Source organism: Scomber scombrus, unplaced genomic scaffold (genome assembly GCF_963691925.1).
Source record: "Scomber scombrus unplaced genomic scaffold, fScoSco1.1 SCAFFOLD_184, whole genome shotgun sequence".
Lineage (NCBI taxonomy): Eukaryota > Metazoa > Chordata > Actinopteri > Scombriformes > Scombridae > Scomber > Scomber scombrus.
This window is the reverse complement of record NW_026910279.1, coordinates 193-20000: the sequence shown is the minus strand read 5'-3', so window position 1 is coordinate 20000 and position 19808 is coordinate 193. Positions and strand designations below refer to the sequence as shown.

The following is a 19808-nucleotide window of genomic DNA, read 5'->3' as shown; positions in this document are numbered from 1 at the left end:
TATAATGTGTGTGTGTGTGTGTGTGTGTGTTTTTGTGTGTGTGTATATAATATGTGTATATATATATAATGTGTGTGTGTGTGTGTGTGTGTGTGTGTGTGTGTGTGTGTGTGTGTGTGTGTGTAGCTGCAGACGGGAAGTATTCAGGTCTAGCAGACGTTTTGAGGACCTTGCTGAGAGAAGAAGGAGCTAAAGGTCTCTATAAAGGATTCAATGCCGTGTTTCTACGAGCGTTTCCTGCTAATGCCGTAAGTCTGTTCCTGTTCCACTCCAAGACTGAGTGATTGATTGATTGATTGATTGAGTGATTGATTGATTGATTGATTGATTGACAGTTCCTCCTTCTCTCTCTCAGGCCTGTTTCTTGGGGTTTGAGGTGGCGTTAAAGGGACTGAACTGGCTCGCACCCAGCTGGTAAAATACATCTGTAACTGGTTTCCAGTATGAAGCAGCTAGTAAAATACATCTGTAACTGGTTTCCAGTATGAAGCAGCTAGTTAAATACATCTGTAACTGGTTTCCAGTATGAAGCAGCTGGTAAAATACATCTGTAACTGGTTTCCAGTATGAAGCAGCTAGTTAAATACATCTGTAACTGGTTTCCAGTATGAAGCAGCAGCTGAATTGATATTTTCAGGTGAAACTTTAAATGCACATTTTGAATGTATGATTTTTAGATGTAGTGAAATTCTTCTTTTTCTCATTTTTTAAGTGTTTACAAACTATTTGTGATGCTTTAAAATGTCAGATCAGAACTATTTGATGCAGCTTTCAGCATTATTGATCCTCAGGTGAACTTGTTTGTTTACTTTTATAAGCTTTGCAAATAAGAGTGAATAAAGAGTTTTATAACAGCTCATTGTTGCCCCCTTGTGGGCTCCTGTGGTTCTGTTCTGTTCTCAGCACCACACAGTACACACAGTACACACAGTACACACTGGTAATGATCTCAGTTATACCTGTATGTATGTATATATACATATATATATATATATATATATATATATATATATATATGTATATTGGTTTCTGAATTTCACCTGTTTATATATTTTTATGTTAATATATATTTTTATGTTAATATATATTTTTATGTTAATATATATTTTATATATTTTATTACATTGATGACGGCTCAAAGTGAAAGTAGTTTTTATATTTTTGATATATATTTTTTCTGTTTAATTCGTTTTTATGAAAGTAGAACTAAATAAAGGATGTGACGTCATTGCAATTCATTATTCATCACGTGGTTCATTTTGACCTTTGACTGACTGCGCAGCATCATTACCCATAAGTCCGTGTCTGCCGGAAGTGCGCTGTTAACGTCATTTAAATATGCTGTGAATAAATATGATGAATTAATTAATATGATAGTAAAGAAGTCTTAACGTGAAGCCACGCCCACTTTGTTTCATCTGAGTTTATCGCGTTAAAACGTGCACGCGCTTACAAACTACAACTCCCACAATGCAGCGCGTCACGTTGACTTCCGGGTCGGTGACCATCAGAGAGCAGCAACAGAAAGGTAAAAATGTTCTAGTTAAATATCGCGTTTAATAAAGCTGCAGAGAGCTAAAGGCTCTAACTGCTAACAGCTAAATGTTATAATGTTATAATAATAATACTAAACTATTATATTTATATTACATTTATAACCCTAAACCTGAAGAGAGCTAGTGGTAACCCTAACCATGAGGGCTAGTGGTAACCCTAACCATGAGAGTTAATGGTAACCCTAACCATGAGGGCTAGTAGTAACCCTAACCATGAGGGCTAGTGGTAACCCTAACCATGAGAGTTAATGGTAACCCTAACCATGAGGGCTAGTGGTAACCCTAACCATGAGAGTTAATGGTAACCCTAACCATGAGAGCTAGTGGTAACCCTAACCATGAGAGCTAGTGGTAACCCTAACCATGAGGGCTAGTGGTAACCCTAACCATGAGAGGTAGTGGTAACCCTAAAACTGCTGCTAAATGCTACTGTATGGGTGGAGTTAGGGTGGTCAGGGGTCAGTGTGTAGTTCAGTGTGTAGTTAGGGTGGAGGTCAGTGTGTAGTTCAGTGTGTAATTCAGTGTGTAGGTCAGTGTGTAGTTGGGTCAGGGTGGGGTTAGAGTGGGGTCAGGGTGGAGTAACCAGGTGTGTTTACATGTTGCAGTGTCTCCATGCCTCTGGAGGTCAGTGTGGGGTTAGGGTGGGGTCAGTGTGGGGTTAGGGTGGGGTCAGTGTGGGGTTAGGGTGGGGTCAGGGTGGAGTAACCAGGTGTGTTTACATGTTGCAGTGTCTCCATGCCTCTGGAGGTCCGCTGGCCGTTCCCACGCTGCCCTGCTTTAGCATGGAGAGTCTCCAGCTCAGTGATTATGGGTCTGGTGGGATCCTACTCCTACTTCTGGACCAGTGAGTTAGACTTTATATACTTATACGTTGTATATTATATATTATATTATATATATATAATATATATTATATGTATACATGATGTATAAACAGCACAGTAAGGTAATGTGTGTTTGTAGAGTATTTCTTAGTTGTAACAAAGCTTCTTGGTAATAAATGTTTATTTTAAATGGAGCCACATTAGTAGGAACATGCATTAGTGTGATGAGCAGCAGAGTATCTGGTTGATCATGAAACACATTCTGCTGTTGACTCTTGTTTGGTGGACGACTGAAGTCTGAAGAAACAGTTTAACAACGTATTGAGCCTCAGTAGTGTGAGGAAGAACCATACACAGCCACAACAGCCTGGCAGCTCCTCCCCCTGCTGGAGGAACGATGGAACAGCCCCGTTACCTCCCCCTGCTGGAGGAATGATGGAACAGCCCCATTACCTCCCCCTGCTGGAGGAACGATGGAACAGCCCCGTTACCTCCCCCTGCTGGAGGAATGATGGAACAGCCCCGTAACCTCCCCCTGCTGTAGGAACGATGGAACAGCCCCCTTACCTCCCCCTGCTGGAGGAACAATGGAACAGCCCCGTTACCTCCCCCTGCTGGAGGAATGATGGAACAGCCCCGTAACCTCCCCCTGCTGGAGGAACGATGGAACAGCCCCATTACCTCCCCCTGCTGGAGGAACAGCCCCGTTACCTCCCCCTGCTGGAGGAACGATGGAACAGCCCTATTACTTCCCCCTGCTGGAGGAACGATGGAACAGCCCCGTTACCTCCCCCTGCTGGAGGAACGATGCAACAGCCCCGTTACCTCCCCCTGCTGGAAGAAAGATGGCACAGCCCCGTTACCTCCCCCTGCTGGAGGAACGATGGAACAGCCCCGATACCTCCCCCTGCTGGAGGAACGATGGAACAGCCCCGTTACCTCCCCCTGCTGGAGGAACAGCCCCGTTACCTCCCTCTGCTGGATGAACGATGGAACAGCCCCGTTACCTCCCCCTGCTGGAGGAACGATGCAACAGCCCCGTTACCTCCCCCTGCTGGAGGAACAGCCTGGCAGCTCCTCCCCCTGCTGCGGTCAGCCAACATGGTTGTGTTGGTCACTCTGGCACCAACCCCCCCCCCGTTGAATGGGGCTGAGGTCAGGACTGTGGAGGTAGTCTCTGATAAAGCTGCTCTGTGGGAGCGTTGGCATCTTGGAGGACAGAGTTGGGTCCCAGACTGTGGAGATATGGGATCAACCAGATAACCCTTAACCCTAACCCTAACCCTTACTGACCCTTACTAACCCTTACTGACCCTAACCCTTACTAACCCTTACTAACCCTTACTGACCCTTACTAACCCTTACTAACCCTTACTGACCCTAACCCTTACTAACCCTAACCCTAACTAACCCTTACAACCCTTACTAACCCTTACTAACCCTAACCCTTACTAACCCTTACCCTTACTGACCCTTACTAACCCTAACCCTTACTAACCCTTACTAACCCTTCCTAACCCTAACCCTTACTAACCCTTACTAACCCTTACTAACCCTTACTAACCCTTACCCTTACTGACCCTTACTAACTCTAACCCTTACTAACCCTTCCTAACCCTTACTAACCCTTACCCTCACTGACCCTTACTAACCCTAACCCTTACTGACCATTACTAACCCTTACTAACCCATAACCCTTCCTAACCCTTACTAACCCTTCCTAACCCTTACCCTTACTGACCCTTACTAACCCTAACCCTTATTAACCCTTACTAACCCTTACCCTTACTGACCCTTACTAACCCTAACCCTTACTGACCCTTCCTAACCCTTACTAACCCTAACCCTTACTAACCCTTACCCTTACTGACCCTTACTAACCCTTACTGACCCTTACTAACCCTTACTAACTCTTACTGACCCTTCCTAACCCTTACTGACCCTTACTAACCCTTACTAACTCTTACTGACCCTTCCTAACCCTTACTAACCCTTACTAACCCTTACTGACCCTTACTAACCCTTACTGACCCTTACTGACCCTTACTGACCCTTACTAACCCTTACTGACCCTTACTAACCCTTACTAACCCTTACTGACCCTTACTAACCCTTACTAACTCTTACTGACCCTTACTGACCCTTACTGACCCTTACTGACCCTTACTAACTCTTACTGACCCTTACTAACCCTTACTGACCCTTACTGACCCTTACTAACCCTTACTAACCCTTACTAATGTGGCTCCATTTAAAAGGGAAATAAACCGTAGAACATTTATTACCAAGAAGCTTTGTTACTCTAACACACATTACCTTACTGTGTGTGCTATGTTTACATTATATATAATACATGTATTATATATAATAAATATACATTATACATTACATAAACATTATGTAATAGAGTAAATAAACATCATATAATGAATATATATAATATATACTCTGTCTATAACATTATACGGTTCTCTCTCAGAGTACATGAACGTTCTGACGGTTCACAATCACGAGGTTCTGTTGGAGCTGATCGACCAGCGGCCATCGGACACGCCCCTCATCACTCTGTCCAATCACCAGTCCTGCATGGACGACCCGCACCTCTGGGGTAAGACACAGGAAGTGACATCACACCGTTCACATGGAAACAGAAATAACAAATAATCTGTGCGGCAGGTGTTCTGAAATTCGGACAGCTGTGGAACTTCAACAAGATGCGCTGGTGAGTTTGATCATCACCTGTTCTCCCTGTTCTACGATTGTTCTACGACTGTTCTCCTACATGTTCTCTACACCTGTTCTCCCTGTTCTCCCTGTTCTACACCTGTTCTCTCTGTTCTTCCTGTTCTCCTATCTGTTCTACACCTGTTCTCCCTGTTCTCCTATCTGTTCTACACCTGTTCTACGACTGTTCTCCTACATGTTCTCTACACCTGTTCTCCTATCTGTTCTACACCTGTTCTCCCTGTTCTCCCTGTTCTCCTATCTGATCTACACCTGTTCTCCCTGTTCTCCTATCTGATCTACACCCGTTCTCCCTGTTCTCCCTGTTCTCCCTGTTCTCCCTGTTCTCCTATCTGTTCTACACCTGTTCTCCCTGTTCTCCCTGTTCTCCTATCTGTTCTACACGTTCTCCCACCTGTTCTCTTACATGTTCTCCCACCTGTTCTCCTACATGTTCTCCCACCTGTTCTCCCTGTTCTCCTATCTGTTCTACACATGTTCTCTCACCTGTTCTCCCACCTGTTCTCTCACCTGTTCTCCTACATGTTCTCTCACCTGTTCTCTCACCTGTTCTCCCACCTGTTCTCCCACCTGTTCTCCCACCTGTTCTCTCACCTGTTCTCTTACATGTTCTCCCACCTGTTCTCCTACATGTTCTCCCACCTGTTCTCCCTGTTCTCCTATCTGTTCTACACATGTTCTCTCACCTGTTCTCCCACCTGTTCTCTCACCTGTTCTCCTACATGTTCTCTCACCTGTTCTCTCACCTGTTCTCCCACCTGTTCTCCCACCTGTTCTCTCACCTGTTCTCCTACATGTTCTCCCACCTGTTCTCCTACATGTTCTCTCACCTGTTCTCTCACCTGTTCTCCTACATGTTCTCTCACCTGTTCTCTCACCTGTTCTCTCACCTGTTCTACTACATGTTCTCTCACCTGTTCTCTCACCTGTTCTCCCACCTGTTCTCCCACCTGTTCTCCCACCTGTTCTCTCACCTGTTCTCCTACATGTTCTCCTACATGTTCTCTCACCTGTTCTCCTACATGTTCTCCCACCTGTTCTCCCACCTGTTCTCTCACCTGTTCTCCTACATGTTCTCCTACATGTTCTCTCACCTGTTCTCCCACCTGTTCTCTCACCTGTTCTCCTACATGTTCTCCTACATGTTCTCTCACCTGTTCTCCTACATGTTCTCTCACCTGTTCTCCCACCTGTTCTCCCACCTGTTCTCCCACCTGTTCTCTCACCTGTTCTCCTACATGTTCTCCTACATGTTCTCTCACCTGTTCTCCTACATGTTCTCCCACCTGTTCTCTCACCTGTTCTCTCACCTGTTCTCCTACATGTTCTCTCACCTGTTCTCCTACATGTTCTCTCACCTGTTCTCTCACCTGTTCTCCTACATGTTCTCTCACCTGTTCTCCTACATGTTCTCCCACCTGTTCTCTCACCTGTTCTCTCACCGGTTCTCTGCAGGACTCCTACAGCTTCAGATATCTGCTTCACCAAAGAGCTTCACTCCAGGTTCTTCAGCAGAGGAAAATGTGTTCCTGTGTGCAGAGGTGAGTTTCTGGTATTTACCTAAATATACATTATATAATGTTATAATTATACATTATATAATGTTATAATTATACTTTATATAATGTTATAATTATACTTAATATAATGTTATAACTATACTTTATATCATGTTATAACTATACTTTATATAATGTTATAATTATACTTTATATAATGTTATAATTATACTTTATATAATGTTATAATCATACTTTATATAATGTTATAATCATACTTTATATAATGTTATAATTATACATTAAACACACACTAGCTGCTGCTCACTGACTGTTTTTCAGGTGATGGAGTTTATCAGAAAGGAATGGACTTCATCCTGGAAAGATTAAACAGAGGAGAGTGGGTCCACATCTTTCCAGAAGGTAGACGGACCCTCTGTCTGTAGTGTCTGTAGAGTCTGTAGTGTCTGTAGTGTCTGTAGTGTCTGTAGTGTCTGTAGTGTCTGTAGTGTCTGTAGTGTCTGTAGTGTCTGTAGTGTCTGTAGTGTCTGTAGAGTCTGTAGTGTCTGTAGAGTCTGTAGTGTCTGTAGTGTCTGTAGTGTCTGTAGTGTCTGTAGAGTCTGTAGTGTCTGTAGTGTCTGTAGTGTCTGTAGCGTCTGTAGTGTCTGTAGCGTCTCTAGTGTCTGTAGCGTCTGTAGTGTCTGTAGTGTCTGTAGTGTCTGTAGTGTCTGTAGTGTCTGTAGCGTCTGTAGTGTCTGTAGTGTCTGTAGCGTCTGTAGAGTCTAGTGTCTGTAGTGTCTGTAGCGTCTGTAGTGTCTGTAGTGTCTGTAGTGTCTGTAGTGTCTGTAGTGTCTGTAGTGTCTGTAGTGTCTGTAGTGTCTGTAGCGTCTGTAGTGTCTGTAGCGTCTGTAGCGTCTGTAGCGTCTGTAGTGTCTGTAGCGTCTGTAGTGTCTGTAGTGTCTGTAGTTTCTGTAGTGTCTGTAGTGTCTGTAGCGTCTGTAGTGTCTGTAGTGTCTGTAGCGTCTGTAGCGTCTGTAGTGTCTGTAGTGTATGTAGCGTCTGTAGCGTCTGTAGTGTCTGTAGCGTCTGTAGTGTCTGTAGCGTCTGTAGTGTCTGTAGTGTCTATAGTGTCTGTAGCGTCTGTAGTGTCTGTAGTTTCTGTAGTGTATGTAGCGTCTGTAGTGTCTGTAGTGTATGTAGCGTCTGTAGCGTCTGTAGTGTCTGTAGCGTCTGTAGTGTCTGTAGCGTCTATAGTGTCTGTAGCGTCTGTAGTGTCTGTAGTTTCTGTAGTGTATGTAGCGTCTGTAGTGTCTGTAGTGTATGTAGTGTCTGTAGTGTCTGTAGTGTCTGTAGCGTCTGTAGTGTCTGTAGTGTCTGTAGTGTCTGTAGTGTCTGTAGCGTCTGTAGCGTCTGTAGTGTCTAGCGTCTGTAGTGTCTGTAGAGTCTGTAGCGTCTGTAGTGTCTGTAGTGTCTGTAGTGTCTGTAGTGTCTGTAGCGTCTGTAGTGTCTGTAGTGTCTGTAGTGTCTGTAGTGTATGTAGTTTCTGTAGCGTCTGTAGTGTCTGTAGTGTCTGTAGTGTATGTAGTTTCTGTAGCGTCTGTAGTGTCTGTAGTTTCTGTAGCGTCTGTAGTGTCTGTAGTGTCTGTAGCGTCTGTAGTGTCTGTAGTGTCTGTAGCGTCTGTAGTGTCTGTAGCGTCTGTAGAGTCTGTAGCATCTGTAGCGTCTGTAGCGTCTGTAGTGTCTGTAGTGTCTGTAGCGTCTGTAGTGTCTGTAGTGTCTGTAGTGTCTGTAGCGTCTGTAGCGTCTGCAGCGTCTGTAGTCTACATGGCAATGAGCTCGTCTCTGTTTCTCTAACAGGTAAAATCAACATGACTGAAGAGTTCCTGCGGCTGAAGTGGGGTAAGTGCAATAACAACCTGCAGCAGGATGCAGTGAAGATACACGTGTTCTTATTATTGTTATTATTTTATTATTATAGATTATAGATATAATCCTGTGTTGTGTTGCAGGCGTCGGTCGGCTGATAGCAGAGTGTTCCCTGAACCCCATCATCCTGCCGCTGTGGCACGTAGGTCAGTCACTTGTTCTCTACTCTTTACCCTGTTATATATATATATATATACACAGATGTACATATATACACTTAGGTTTAAATTTGTTCTCGTTGTCAGGTTTGAGCGACGTTCTGCCGAACGTGACGCCGTACATCCCTCGGACTGGAAAGGTAGGATCCTCCTGTATTCATATATATATATATATATACATATATATCTTCCTACCGCTTTATCTGGGGTCGGGTCGCGGGGGCAGCTCCTCTCAACGCGGAGGAGCAGCTGGTCTACTCCGAGCTCCTCCCGGATGACCGAGCTTCTCACCCTATCTCTAAGGGAGAGCCCAGCCACCCTACGGAGGAAGCTCATTTCGGCCTCTTGTACCCGCGATCTCGTTCTTTCGGTCACGACCCAAAGCTCAGGACCATAGGTGAGGGTAGGAACGAAGATCGACTGGTAAATCGAGAGCTTCGCCTTTCGGCTCAGCTCCCTCTTCACCACGACAGATCTGTGCAGAGCCCGCATTACTGCAGACGCCGCACCGATCCGCCTGTTGATCTCCCGCTCCATCCTTCCCTCACTCGTGAACAAGACCCCGAGGTACTTGAACTCCTCCACTTGGGGCAGGATCTCATCCCCGACCCGGAGGGTGCACTCCACCCTTTTCCTGCTGAGGACCATGGACTCGGATTTGGAGGTGCTGATTCTCATCCCGGCCGCTTCACACTCGGTGGCGAACCGATCCAGAGAGAGATGGAGGTCACAGTCCGATGAAGCCAACAGGACCACATCATCTGCAAAAAGCAGTGACCCAATCCTGAGGCCACCAAACCGGACCCCCTCAACGCCAGGGCAGCCCTGGCGGAGTCCAATCCCCACCGGAGACAAGTCCGACTTATTACCGGCAATGCGGACCAAGCTCTGACACCGGTCGTATAGGGCACGGACGGCCCGTATCAGGGGGTCCGATACCCCGTACTCCCGGAGAACCCCCCACAGGACTCCCCGAGGGACACGGTTGAATGCCTTCTCCAAGTCCACAAAACACGGACGAAAACCACATTGCTCCTCCTGAATCCGAGGTTCGACTATCCAACGGACCCTCCTCTCCAGTACCCCCGAATAGACCTTACCAGGGAGGCTGAGCTCACACCCGGGTCCCCAGGCCCTGCTTCCTTACCGGAAGGCGTGTCGGTGGGATTGAGGAGGTCTTTGACGTATTCTTTTCACTGATCCCCGACGTCCCGAGTCGAGTTCAGCAGTGCACCGCCCCCACCGTACACAGTGTTGACGATGCACTGCTTCCCCCTCCTGAGACGCCGGATGCTGGTCCAGAACCTCTTCGAAGCTGTCCAGAAGTCGTTCTCCATGGCCTCACCGAACTCCTCCCATGTCCGGGTTTTTGCCTTAGCGACCGCCGCAGCTGCACTCCGCTTGGCCTGTCGGTACCTGCCTGCTGCCTCCGGAGTCCCAGAGGCCAAAAAGGCCCTATAGGACTCCTTCTTCAGCTTGACGGCATCCCTCACCGCCGGTGTCTACTAGCGGGTTCAGGTATTGCTGCCACGACAGGCACCGACCACCTTACGGCCACAGCACCGGTCGGCCGCCTTGACAATGGAGGCACAGACCATGGCCCACTCGGACTCAATGTCCCCCGCCTCCCCCGGTACACGGTCAAAGCTCTCCCGGAGGTGGGAGTTGAAGCTCTCTCTGACGGGAGACTGCCAGACGTTCCCAGCAGACCCTCACAATGCGTTTGGGTCTGCCAGGTCTGACCGGCATCCTCCCCCACCATCGGAGCCAACTCACCACCAGGTGGTGATCAGTTGACAGCTCCGCCCCTCTCTCCACCCGAGTGTCCAAGACATGCAGCACTCTCCAGCACCCCCTCTAAGGAGTCCAGAAAGGGTGGATACTCTGAACTGCTGTTTGGACCATAGGCACAAACAACAGTCAGGATCCGTCCCACCACCCGAAGGCGGAGGGAGGCTACCCTCTCGTCCACCGGGGTAAACTCCAACATATAGGCGCCAAGCCGGGGGGCAATAAGTATTGCCACCCCTGCCCGGCGCCTCTCACCAGTGGCAACTCCAGAGTGGAAGAGAGTCCAACCCCTCTCAAGAAGACTGGTTCCGGAGCCCTTGCTATGTGTTGAGGTGAGGCTGACTATATCTAGCCGGAACTTCTCAACCTCGCGCACCAGCTCAGGCTCCTTCCCCACCAGAGAAGTTCCATGTCCCTAGAGCTGGCTTCTGCAGCCGAGGATCGGACCGCCAAGGTCCTCGCCTTCAGCTGCCGCCCAGCTCACATTGCACCCGACCCCTTCGGCCCCTCCTACGGGTGGTGAGTCCACAGGAAGGGGGTCCCACGTTGCCTCTTCGGGCTGTGCACCCATGGGGCCCGGCCACCAGGCGCTGGCCATCGTGCCCCACCCCCAGGCCTGGCTCCAGGGGGGGGCCACTATGACCCGCGTCCGGGCAGGGGAAACGAAGAACCATTTGTAGTACTCATCATAACGGGTCTTGTGAGCCACGCTTTGTGTGGTCCCCCCAGACCATTGGGACACGCAAGCCCCTCCACCACCATAAGGTAGCAGCTCAGGGAGGGGAAGATATATATATTTATATATAAATATGTATTAATATATAAATATATGTTTATATATATATACAAACATGAAGTATTTACTCTGTTGCAGAGGATCACCGTCCTGGTGGGGAAACCGTTCAGTGTGAAGGAGATCGTTGATTCGCTGCGAGCTGAGAACAAGAGTCAGGTGAGGACATGATGTCACACAGGTGTGATGTCATAGGTGTGATGTCACACAGGTGTGATGTCATAGGTGTGATGTCACACAGGTGTGATGTCACAGGTGTGATGTCACAGGTGTGATGTCACAGGTGTGATGTCACAGGTGTGATGTCATAGGTGTGATGTCACACAGGTGTGATGTCACAGGTGTGATGTCACACATGTGTGATGTCACAGGTGTGATGTCACAGGTGTGATGTCACAGGTGTGATGTCACACAGGTGTGATGTCACAGGTGTGATGTCAGAGTATTTTTCTTAGCAGGTTTTTAACCTTCAGATCTGAACTCTGATGTTTATGAGCTGAATTATTGATCATTAATGAATCATAGACTGAAGCTGATTATTGATTATTATTGATTATTGATTATTATTGATTATTATTGATTATTGATGATTGATTGATTATTATTTATTGATGATTGATGATTGAGAGCTTCAGTCATGTGACCGATGGATGGAAGTGATCAGGTTTATTGATCCGTGTGCAGATGGAAATGAGGAAGACTCTGACTGACTTCATCCAGGACGAGTTCCAGAGTCTGAAGGTTCAGGCTGAAGTCCTCCACCGGCAGGTCCAGACCACATCCTGAACCGCAGCCGTCCCCCTTCTGTCTGAGACTGGATCCACCAGACCTGAACCAGAACCGCACCAGACCTGCACCAGACCTGCACCACCAGACCTGCACCAGACCTGAACCACCAGACCTGTACCAGACCTGCACCCGACCTGCACCAGACCTGAACCACCAGACCTGCATCAGACCTGAACCACCAGACCTGCACCATACCTGCACCACCAGACCTGCACCAGCCCTGAACCACCAGACCTGCACCAGACCTGCACCACCAGACCTGCACCACCAGACCTGCACCTGACCTGCACCAGACCTGCACCACCAGACCTGCACCAGACCTGAACCACCAGACCTGCACCAGACATGCACCAGACCTGCACCAGACCTGAACCAGAGCTGCACCAGACCTGCACCACCAGACCTGCACCAGACCTGCACCAGACCTGCACCACCAGACCTGCACCAGACCTGCACCACCAGACCTGCACCAGACCTGCAACAGACCTGCACCAGACCTGCACCAGACCTGCACCAGACCTGCACCACCAAACCTGCACCAGACCTGCACCAGACCTGCACCAGGACCAGGACCTCCACCCAAGCCCGATTATGTGGTTCTGGTTTTATTGAGTCTGGTCCTGGTCTTGGTCCTGGTCCAGGAGCACAGGTGCATGATGGGTAATCTCAGCCAGTATCCATGGAAACGCATCAGTGCCAACACAGGAAGTTCTGGACTGTTTCCATAGCAACAGTCTGTCGTTCAGTATCTGACCAATCAGATCAATCGATCGTTCAACGGCACATTTGTTGATTAGAATGTTTATTGATCAGGTTGCATCAAGCTGATCAATAACTTATAATACAGTGTTACACTGTAGATGTTATTATTGATCTAATGGTAATTGATCTAATGGTAATTGATCTAATGGTAATTGATCTCTAATGGTAATTGATCTAATGGTAATGGATCTCTAATGGTAATTGATCTAATGGTAATTGATCTCTAATGGTAATTGATCTAATGGTAATTGATCTAATGGTAATTGATCTAATGGTAATTGATCTAATGGTAATTGATCTAATGGTAATTGATCTCTAATGGTAATTTATCTCTAATGGTAATTGATCTGATGGTAATTGATCTCTAAAGGTAATTGATCTCTAATGGTAATTGATCTCTAAAGGTAATTGATCTCTAATGGTAATTGATCTAAAGGTAATTGATCTCTAATGGTAATTGATCTGATGGTAATTGATCTAATGGTAATTGATCTAATGGTAATTGATCTCTAAAGGTAATTGATCTCTAATGGTAATTGATCTCTAAAGGTAATTGATCTCTAATGGTAATTGATCTAAAGGTAATTGATCTCTAATGGTAATTGATCTGATGGTAATTGATCTGATGGTAATTGATCTAATGGTAATTGATCTCTAATGGTAATTGATCTGATGGTAATTGATCTGATGGTAATTGATCTCTAATGGTAATTGATCTGATGGTAATTGATCTAATGGTAATTGATCTGATGGTAATTGATCTAATGGTAATTGATCTGATGGTAATTGATCTAATGGTAATTGATCTCTAATGGTAATTGATCTGATGGTAATTGATCTGATGGTAATTGATCTCTAATGGTAATTGATCTGATGGTAATTGATCTAATGGTAATTGATCTCTAATGGTAATTGATCTAATGGTAATTGATCTCTAATGGTAATTGATCTCTAATTAAATGATTGATCATATTTCTTTAATTGAATCATTGCTGTTTCTTTCATTCACTCTGTGCCCTCCTCTTCCTCCTCCTCTTCCTCTTCCTCTTCCTCCTCCTCTTCCCCTTCCTCCTCCTCCTCTTCTTCCTCCTCCTCCTCTTCCTCCTCGTCTTCCTCTTCCTCCTCCTCTTCCTCCTCCTCTTCCTCTTCCTCTTCCTCCTCCTCCTCCTCCTCTTCCTCTTCCTCCACCTCCTCCTCCTCTTCCTCTTCCTCCTCCTCTTCCTCCTCCTCCTCCTCCTCCTCTTCCTCCTCCTCCTCTTCCTCCTCCTCTTCCTCCTCCTCTTCCTCCTCCTCCTCCTCTTCCTCTTCCTCCTCCTCTTCCTCTTCTTCATCTCTGCATTCAGATTTTATCTCAGCTCGTAGAGATTTGATGGTTTTCTGCCTCTCAATCTTTCACAATCACATGTATAGATCTTTTATTGATTTATTGATAGATGGCTTTATTAAGGAAGCCATGCCTGACTGTAAATGCCAATAAAGTTTTTGACTTTTGTATTGTTTGGCCTGATGTTTCCCGCTCAGATTCACTCAGAGGATATTGATCAGCTGATCAGCTGTGAACCGATCAGCTGATCAAATAATAAAATGAAAGATTAAAACCTGCAGCAACTTTAAATGAAATAAATTCTTCTAAATAAATGAATGAGTTACAGCAGTCATTTATAACTGTCTAATATATTTATATTATAATATTATTGATCAGGGACACGAGAAGTACAAAACTAATAATGATAAAATAAATATTAATATTTGTCTACTGATCAGTGTTATAAATGTAATGTCTGTAGACACTTGTATGATATGTCTTCCCTTTCCATAGATCATGTAAAACATATTTAGTTTAGCTGATCTGAGCCAGCAGGAGGAGAGGCGGCCAATACCTCTGCCTCACTGAAGGGTGTGAGCCCACAGGTTTATGATTGTTCTGCTCTTCTACGTATAATGGAAGATGCTTTATCTAAGCTTAAATATGATGTTAATATGGACGACCGATGCCGGAGCTAAAAGGAGCGGAAATGCCGATAAGACAAGAAATATGATGTGTTAATAAAGCTGATATGAGTTAATATGATGTATTAATAAAGCTGATATGAGTTAATATGATGTTAATAAAGCTGATATGAGTTAATATGATGTATTAATAAAGCTGATATGAGTTAATATGATGTTAATAAAGCTGATATGAGTTAATATGATGTATTAATAAAGCTGATATGAGTTAATATGATGTATTAATAAAGCTGATATGAGTTAATATGATGTTAATAAAGCTGATATGGGTTAATATGATGTATTAATAAAGCTGATATGAGTTAATATGATGTTAATAAAGCTGATATGAGTTAATATGATGTTAATAAAGCTGATATGAGTTAATATGATGTTAATAAAGCTGATATGAGTTAATATGATGTATTAATAAAGCTGATATGAGTTAATATGATGTTAATAAAGCTGATATGGGTTAATATGATGTATTAATAAAGCTGATATGAGTTAATATGATGTTAATAAAGCTGATATGAGTTAATATGATGTTAATAAAGCTGATATGAGTTAATATGATGTTAATAAAGCTGATATGGGTTAATATGATGTATTAATAAAGCTGATATGAGTTAATATGATGTTAATAAAGCTGATATGAGTTAATATGATGTATTAATAAAGCTGATATGAGTTAATATGATGTTAATAAAGCTGATATGGGTTAATATGATGTATTAATAAAGCTGATATGAGTTAATATGATGTTAATAAAGCTGATATGAGTTAATATGATGTTAATAAAGCTGATATGAGTTAATATGATGTTAATAAAGCTGATATGGGTTAATATGATGTATTAATAAAGCTGATATGAGTTAATATGATGTTAATAAAGCTGATATGAGTTAATATGATGTTAATAAAGCTGATATGAGTTAATATGATGTTAATAAAGCTGATATGAGTTAATATGATGTATTAATAAAGCTGATATGAGTTAATATGATGTTAATAAAGCTGATATGGGTTAATATGATGTATTAATAAAGCTGATATGAGTTAATATGATGTTAATAAAGCTGATATGAGTTAATATGATGTATTAATAAAGCTGATATGAGTTAATATGATGTTAATAAAGCTGATATGAGTTAATATGATGTGTTAATAAAGCTGATATGAGTTAATATGATGTATTAATAAAGCTGATATGAGTTAATATGATGTATTAATAAAGCTGATATGAGTTAATATGATGTTAATAAAGCTGATATGAGTTAATATGATGTTAATAAAGCTGATATGAGTTAATATGATGTATTAATAAAGCTGATATGAGTTAATATGATGTATTAATAAAGCTGATATGAGTTAATATGATGTGTTAATAAAGCTGATATGAGTTAATATGATGTATTAATAAAGCTGATATGAGTTAATATGATGTTAATAAAGCTGATATGAGTTAATATGATGTATTAATAAAGCTGATATGAGTTAATATGATGTATTAATAAAGCTGATATGAGTTAATATGATGTATTAATAAAGCTGATATGAGTTAATATGATGTGTTAATAAAGCTGATATGAGTTAATATGATGTATTAATAAAGCTGATATGAGTTAATATGATGTATTAATAAAGCTGATATGAGTTAATATGATGTTAATAAAGCTGATATGAGTTAATATGATGTATTAATAAAGCTGATATGAGTTAATATGATGTATTAATAAAGCTGATATGAGTTAATATGATGTATTAATAAAGCTGATATGAGTTAATATGATATATTAATAAAGCTGATATGAGTTAATATGATATATTAATAAAGCTGATATGAGTTAATATGATGTATTAATAAAGCTGATATGAGTTAATATGATGTTAATAAAGCTGATATGAGTTAATATGATGTATTAATAAAGCTGATATGAGTTAATATGATGTATTAATAAAGCTGATATGAGTTAATATGATGTTAATAAAGCTGATATGAGTTAATATGATGTATTAATAAAGCTGATATGAGTTAATATGATGTATTAATAAAGCTGATATGAGTTAATATGATGTATTAATAAAGCTGATATGAGTTAATATGATGTATTAATAAAGCTGATATGAGTTAATATGATGTTTAATAAAGCTGATATGAGTTAATATGATGTTAATAAAGCTGATATGAGTTAATATGATGTATTAATAAAGCTGATATGAGTTAATATGATGTTAATAAAGCTGATATGAGTTAATATGATGTATTAATAAAGCTGATATGAGTTAATATGATGTATTAATAAAGCTGATATGAGTTAATATGATGTATTAATAAAGCTGATATGAGTTAATATGATGTATTAATAAAGCTGATATGAGTTAATATGATGTATTAATAAAGCTGATATGAGTTAATATGATGTATTAATAAAGCTGATATGAGTTAATATGATGTATTAATAAAGCTGATATGAGTTAATATGATGTGTTAATAAAGCTGATATGAGTTAATATGATGTATTAATAAAGCTGATATGAGTTAATATGATGTTAATAAAGCTGATATGAGTTAATATGATGTATTAATAAAGCTGATATGAGTTAATATGATGTATTAATAAAGCTGATATGAGTTAATATGATGTATTAATAAAGCTGATATGAGTTAATATGATGTTAATAAAGCTGATATGAGTTAATATGATGTATTAATAAAGCTGATATGAGTTAATATGATGTATTAATAAAGCTGATATGAGTTAATATGATGTATTAATAAAGCTGATATGAGTTAATATGATGTATTAATAAAGCTGATATGAGTTAATATGATGTATTAATAAAGCTGATATGAGTTAATATGATGTGTTAATAAAGCTGATATGAGTTAATATGATGTATTAATAAAGCTGATATGAGTTAATATGATGTTAATAAAGCTGATATGAGTTAATATGATGTTAATAAAGCTGATATGAGTTAATATGATGTATTAATAAAGCTGATATGAGTTAATATGATGTTAATAAAGCTGATATGAGTTAATATGATGTATTAATAAAGCTGATATGAGTTAATATGATGTATTAATAAAGCTGATATGAGTTAATATGATGTTAATAAAGCTGATATGAGTTAATATGATGTGTTAATAAAGCTGATATGAGTTAATATGATGTATTAATAAAGCTGATATGAGTTAATATGATGTATTAATAAAGCTGATATGAGTTAATATGATGTTAATAAAGCTGATATGAGTTAATATGATGTATTAATAAAGCTGATATGAGTTAATATGATGTATTAATAAAGCTGATATGAGTTAATATGATGTATTAATAAAGCTGATATGAGTTAATATGATGTTAATAAAGCTGATATGAGTTAATATGATGTATTAATAAAGCTGATATGAGTTAATATGATGTATTAATAAAGCTGATATGAGTTAATATGATGTTAATAAAGCTGATATGAGTTAATATGATGTTAATAAAGCTGATATGAGTTAATATGATGTATTAATAAAGCTGATATGAGTTAATATGATGTATTAATAAAGCTGATATGAGTTAATATGATGTATTAATAAAGCTGATATGAGTTAATATGATATATTAATAAAGCTGATATGAGTTAATATGATGTGTTAATAAAGCTGATATGAGTTAATATGATGTATTAATAAAGCTGATATGAGTTAATATGATGTTAATAAAGCTGATATGAGTTAATATGATGTATTAATAAAGCTGATATGAGTTAATATGATGTATTAATAAAGCTGATATGAGTTAATATGATGTATTAATAAAGCTGATATGAGTTAATATGATGTATTAATAAAGCTGATATGAGTTAATATGATGTTAATAAAGCTGATATGAGTTAATATGATGTATTAATAAAGCTGATATGAGTTAATATGATGTATTAATAAAGCTGATATGAGTTAATATGATGTTAATAAAGCTGATATGAGTTAATATGATGTATTAATAAAGCTGATATGAGTTAATATGATGTATTAATAAAGCTGATATGAGTTAATATGATGTATTAATAAAGCTGATATGAGTTAATATGATGTATTAATAAAGCTGATATGAGTTAATATGATGTATTAATAAAGCTGATATGAGTTAATATGATGTATTAATAAAGCTGATATGAGTTAATATGATGTATTAATAAAGCTGATATGAGTTAATATGATGTATTAATAAAGCTGATATGAGTTAATATGATGTATTAATAAAGCTGATATGAGTTAATATGATGTATTAATAAAGCTGATATGAGTTAATATGATGTATTAATAAAGCTGATATGAGTTAATATGATGTATTAATAAAGCTGATATGAGTTAATATGATGTATTAATAAAGCTGATATGAGTTAATATGATGTTAATAAAGCTGATATGAGTTAATATGATGTATTAATAAAGCTGATATGAGTTAATATGATGTATTAATAAAGCTGATATGAGTTAATATGATGTTAATAAAGCTGATATGAGTTAATATGATGTATTAATAAAGCTGATATGAGTTAATATGATGTTAATAAAGCTGATATGAGTTAATATGATGTATTAATAAAGCTGATATGAGTTTAATATGATGTTAATAAAGCTGATATGAGTTAATATGATGTATTAATAAAGCTGATATGAGTTAATATGATGTATTAATAAAGCTGATATGAGTTAATATGATGTATTAATAAAGCTGATATGAGTTAATATGATGTTAATAAAGCTGATATGAGTTAATATGATGTATTAATAAAGCTGATATGAGTTAATATGATGTATTAATAAAGCTGATATGAGTTAATATGATGTATTAATAAAGCTGATATGAGTTAATATGATGTATTAATAAAGCTGATATGAGTTAATATGATGTATTAATAAAGCTGATATGAGTTAATATGATGTATTAATAAAGCTGATATGAGTTAAT

The 19808-nt window shown here is 40.3% G+C and overlaps 2 protein-coding genes across 3 annotated transcripts in view; both read left to right on the top strand.

Moving 5' to 3' along the window:
* si:dkey-150i13.2 (mitochondrial carnitine/acylcarnitine carrier protein) overlaps positions 1–857 on the top strand; it is a 6968-nt gene extending 6111 nt beyond the window's left edge. Inside the window, exons 8-9 of the mRNA XM_062415045.1 lie at positions 127–248; positions 356–857. Of these exons, the coding sequence (XP_062271029.1) occupies positions 127–248; positions 356–418 (185 nt within the window). The 3' untranslated portion in view covers positions 419–857. The remainder of the gene's footprint in view (positions 1–126; positions 249–355) is intronic.
* Positions 858–1391: 534 nt separating this feature from the next.
* On the top strand, positions 1392–13069 carry tafazzin (tafazzin, phospholipid-lysophospholipid transacylase). Of its 2 annotated transcripts, none has more exons than XM_062415043.1 (11): positions 1392–1528; positions 2285–2400; positions 4860–4988; positions 5057–5102; positions 6581–6666; positions 6967–7047; positions 8482–8523; positions 8634–8696; positions 8796–8848; positions 11374–11451; positions 11977–13069. In XM_062415043.1, exons 2-11 carry the CDS (start codon positions 2292–2294, stop codon positions 12076–12078), a joined length of 789 nt encoding a protein of 262 aa, XP_062271027.1. In that variant the 5' UTR covers positions 1392–1528; positions 2285–2291; the 3' UTR covers positions 12079–13069. The 2 variants fall into 2 exon arrangements, with proteins under 2 accessions (XP_062271027.1, XP_062271028.1); XM_062415044.1 differs by lacking the exon at positions 11977–13069 and adding an exon at positions 11708–11784 and having other exon boundaries at positions 11374–11503.
* The last annotated feature ends 6739 nt before the right edge of the window (positions 13070–19808 follow it).